At 61.4% G+C, this 2,264-nt stretch overlaps 1 protein-coding gene across 1 annotated transcript in view; it reads left to right on the plus strand.

Annotated features, from left to right (window-relative positions):
- Positions 1-1,772, plus strand: part of HTRA2 (HtrA serine peptidase 2) — a 5,619-nt gene extending 3,847 nt beyond the window's left edge. The window contains exons 6-7 of the mRNA XM_010008181.1: positions 1,209-1,304; positions 1,601-1,772. Coding sequence (XP_010006483.1) covers positions 1,209-1,304; positions 1,601-1,766 — 262 coding nt within the window. The 3' untranslated portion in view covers positions 1,767-1,772. The remainder of the gene's footprint in view (positions 1-1,208; positions 1,305-1,600) is intronic.
- Positions 1,773-2,264: the final 492 nt, after the last annotated feature.

The raw sequence follows: 2,264 nt of genomic DNA on the forward strand, positions 1-2,264 counted from the left end.
GCGGTGCACGGGCTGCCCCCTCTGGGCACCACGAGCAGGCTCAGGGGTTCCTGCCTGCGGCACAAACCGAGAGGCAGATGCTCTGTGTCCCCTGAGACCGGGGCAGTGAGGTGGGTGGGGGACAGTCAGCATTGCTTGCATGCCCAGTAGATGGTGCTGGTAGTCAGGAAAACCGGCAGCATGTGGGAGCCAGACCTCCCTCTCCACGGGAACAGGCGTGAGGGACCAAGTCTGTCGGGGACGAAGTGTGAAATGTTTTGGACATGGTTCCTGGGAAGCGGGTCCAGCTTCCCCAGCCAGTGAGCAGTCTGCTGGGCAGCCGCTGGGCTGTGAGGCGTGTTTGTGCCCAGTTGCTGGGATTATCCCCCAAGGAGGGGTTGCTTGCCTTGGAATCTGGTGATGACACTGGCTGAACATGCTCATTTGAAAGGTCAGAGCTTACCCTGGCACGGGAAGAAGGAGAAGCTCCACGTTGGGTACAAGTTCTTTGGTGCACAGTCTGGCAGGCGGGACCTCCTGAGACACCAGGCCTGCCTGAAGGGAACAAGCTGTGCCCGTGGCTTTGACCTGCGTGGAGCTCGTAGGCACCCTCACCTGAAAGCCATGGAGGGACACAGGGCCTGGCAAGCACAGCCCTCTGCAGTCACCCCACAGCAGAGGGAGTCGGGCGGAGCAAAAGACTTTAGAAACAGCAAAGGAAAAGACACTGATTGTTGGGAACAGTTACAATGAAACTGCTCCTGGGAGTGTTGCTGGTCGGGATGTTACTAGAGGGAAATCCAAAACATGGGCTAGCTCTTCATGCAGTATGTGGTAGAATTTGCTGGTGGTTTTTGTTCTGGGTCCTACCTGCCAAAGCAGACAAGTGGAGCTGCAGCAGGAAGGGCTGGTCCACCCCAGAAGGGTGTGTGGTGGTCTGACCTGTTCGGACAGGTGACCTGTGTCCCCAGCAGTGCTGACCCAGCTGGCAGCTGTTCCGGCAGTTTCCAGCTCTCCCTGTCCTGTTAGGACTTTTCTGTTTTTTGACAGGAAGATGGTGGTGTCTGGGTGCCCCTGGGGTGTGCAGCTGTTCTCTCATCCTTAGCGGTGTGCAGGGGTGCAGGAAGAGAAGTTCTGTGCTGCAGTCTCTGAGCCCAGGCAGCCATGGTGGGGTGGGAGCCCGGCTCTGCCCCCAGCTCCTGACCCTGATGCTCATTTTCACTTTGCAGCATCCTTGCTGAGCTGAAGCTGCGTGACCCCAGCTTCCCTGATGTCTCCTATGGAGTGCTGATCCACAAGGTGATCATTGGCTCCCCTGCCCATCAGTAAGTGCTGCCCTGTGCCTTGGGGGGGTGCCATGAGGGAGCAGCTATGCAGGATTTGATGTAATTAGTTCCAAGTGCTTTGCTCCAGAGCAGCAGGGCTTGTGCCCCACAGCCATCAGTCTGCAGCAGAAACCCACTGGTGACCCCTGCCCAGGCTTGGTGTCCTGTTGGCCAAGCCATCCGGGTGGCCAGAGGGACGCCCAGTGCAGCAGCCCAAGGCTCGCAGAGCTCCCGGGAAGAGGAAGCTGAGTGCCTGCTCCACCTGCTGAGCGTTCCTGCCACGGTTCTCCCCACAGGGCAGGGGTGAAGGCGGGGGATGTGGTGCTGGAGATCAACGGGCAGCCGTCACGGCGTGCGGAGGACGTGTACGAGGCGGTGCGGACGCAGCAGAGCCTGGCCCTGCTGCTGCGGCGCGGCCACGACGCCCTGCTGGTCAGCGTTGTCCCCGAGGTCACCGAGTAGCGCTGCCGCTGCGGGAGCACGGGCTGGCCCGGCTGGCCCCAGGCAACAGGACACAGGACATCCTAGCCTGGGCTGCTCAGGGAGAGACCCAGAGCTTGTGAGGGGCTGGAAGGGGCTGGGCAGAGAGGCCCGGCCCAGTGCTCAGGTGGACTCGTGGTGCAGCCGTTCCCCTCTGTACCCAATAAAGCACTTTTCTAGGGACCCCAGGGTCACATCGCTTTCTTCGCACGCAGCAGTGGTAGCGGAGGGGAGGCTGGGCTGTGTGGGACCCTGCCTGTCCTGTCAGTCAGTGTCCTGGCACAGGATCACACCTCCTCGGGGTCAGGCAGACATGTCCTGCTACCTGCACAGGCTGGAATCCAACTCTTCTGTCTGGGAGCACCTGAGGGGCACCCCACTGGCTGTGGCTCCTGAGGCCACCCCTGCAGTGCATGGGGCCCTGGAGCTGCTCCGTGGCTGGCTGGGCCCTGGGGGGTCTTCCGGGGGGCTGGGGGGGGT

The sequence above is a fragment of the Chaetura pelagica genome, unplaced genomic scaffold, assembly GCF_000747805.2.
Source record: "Chaetura pelagica isolate M959 unplaced genomic scaffold, ChaPel_1.0 scaffold872, whole genome shotgun sequence".
NCBI lineage: Eukaryota > Metazoa > Chordata > Aves > Apodiformes > Apodidae > Chaetura > Chaetura pelagica.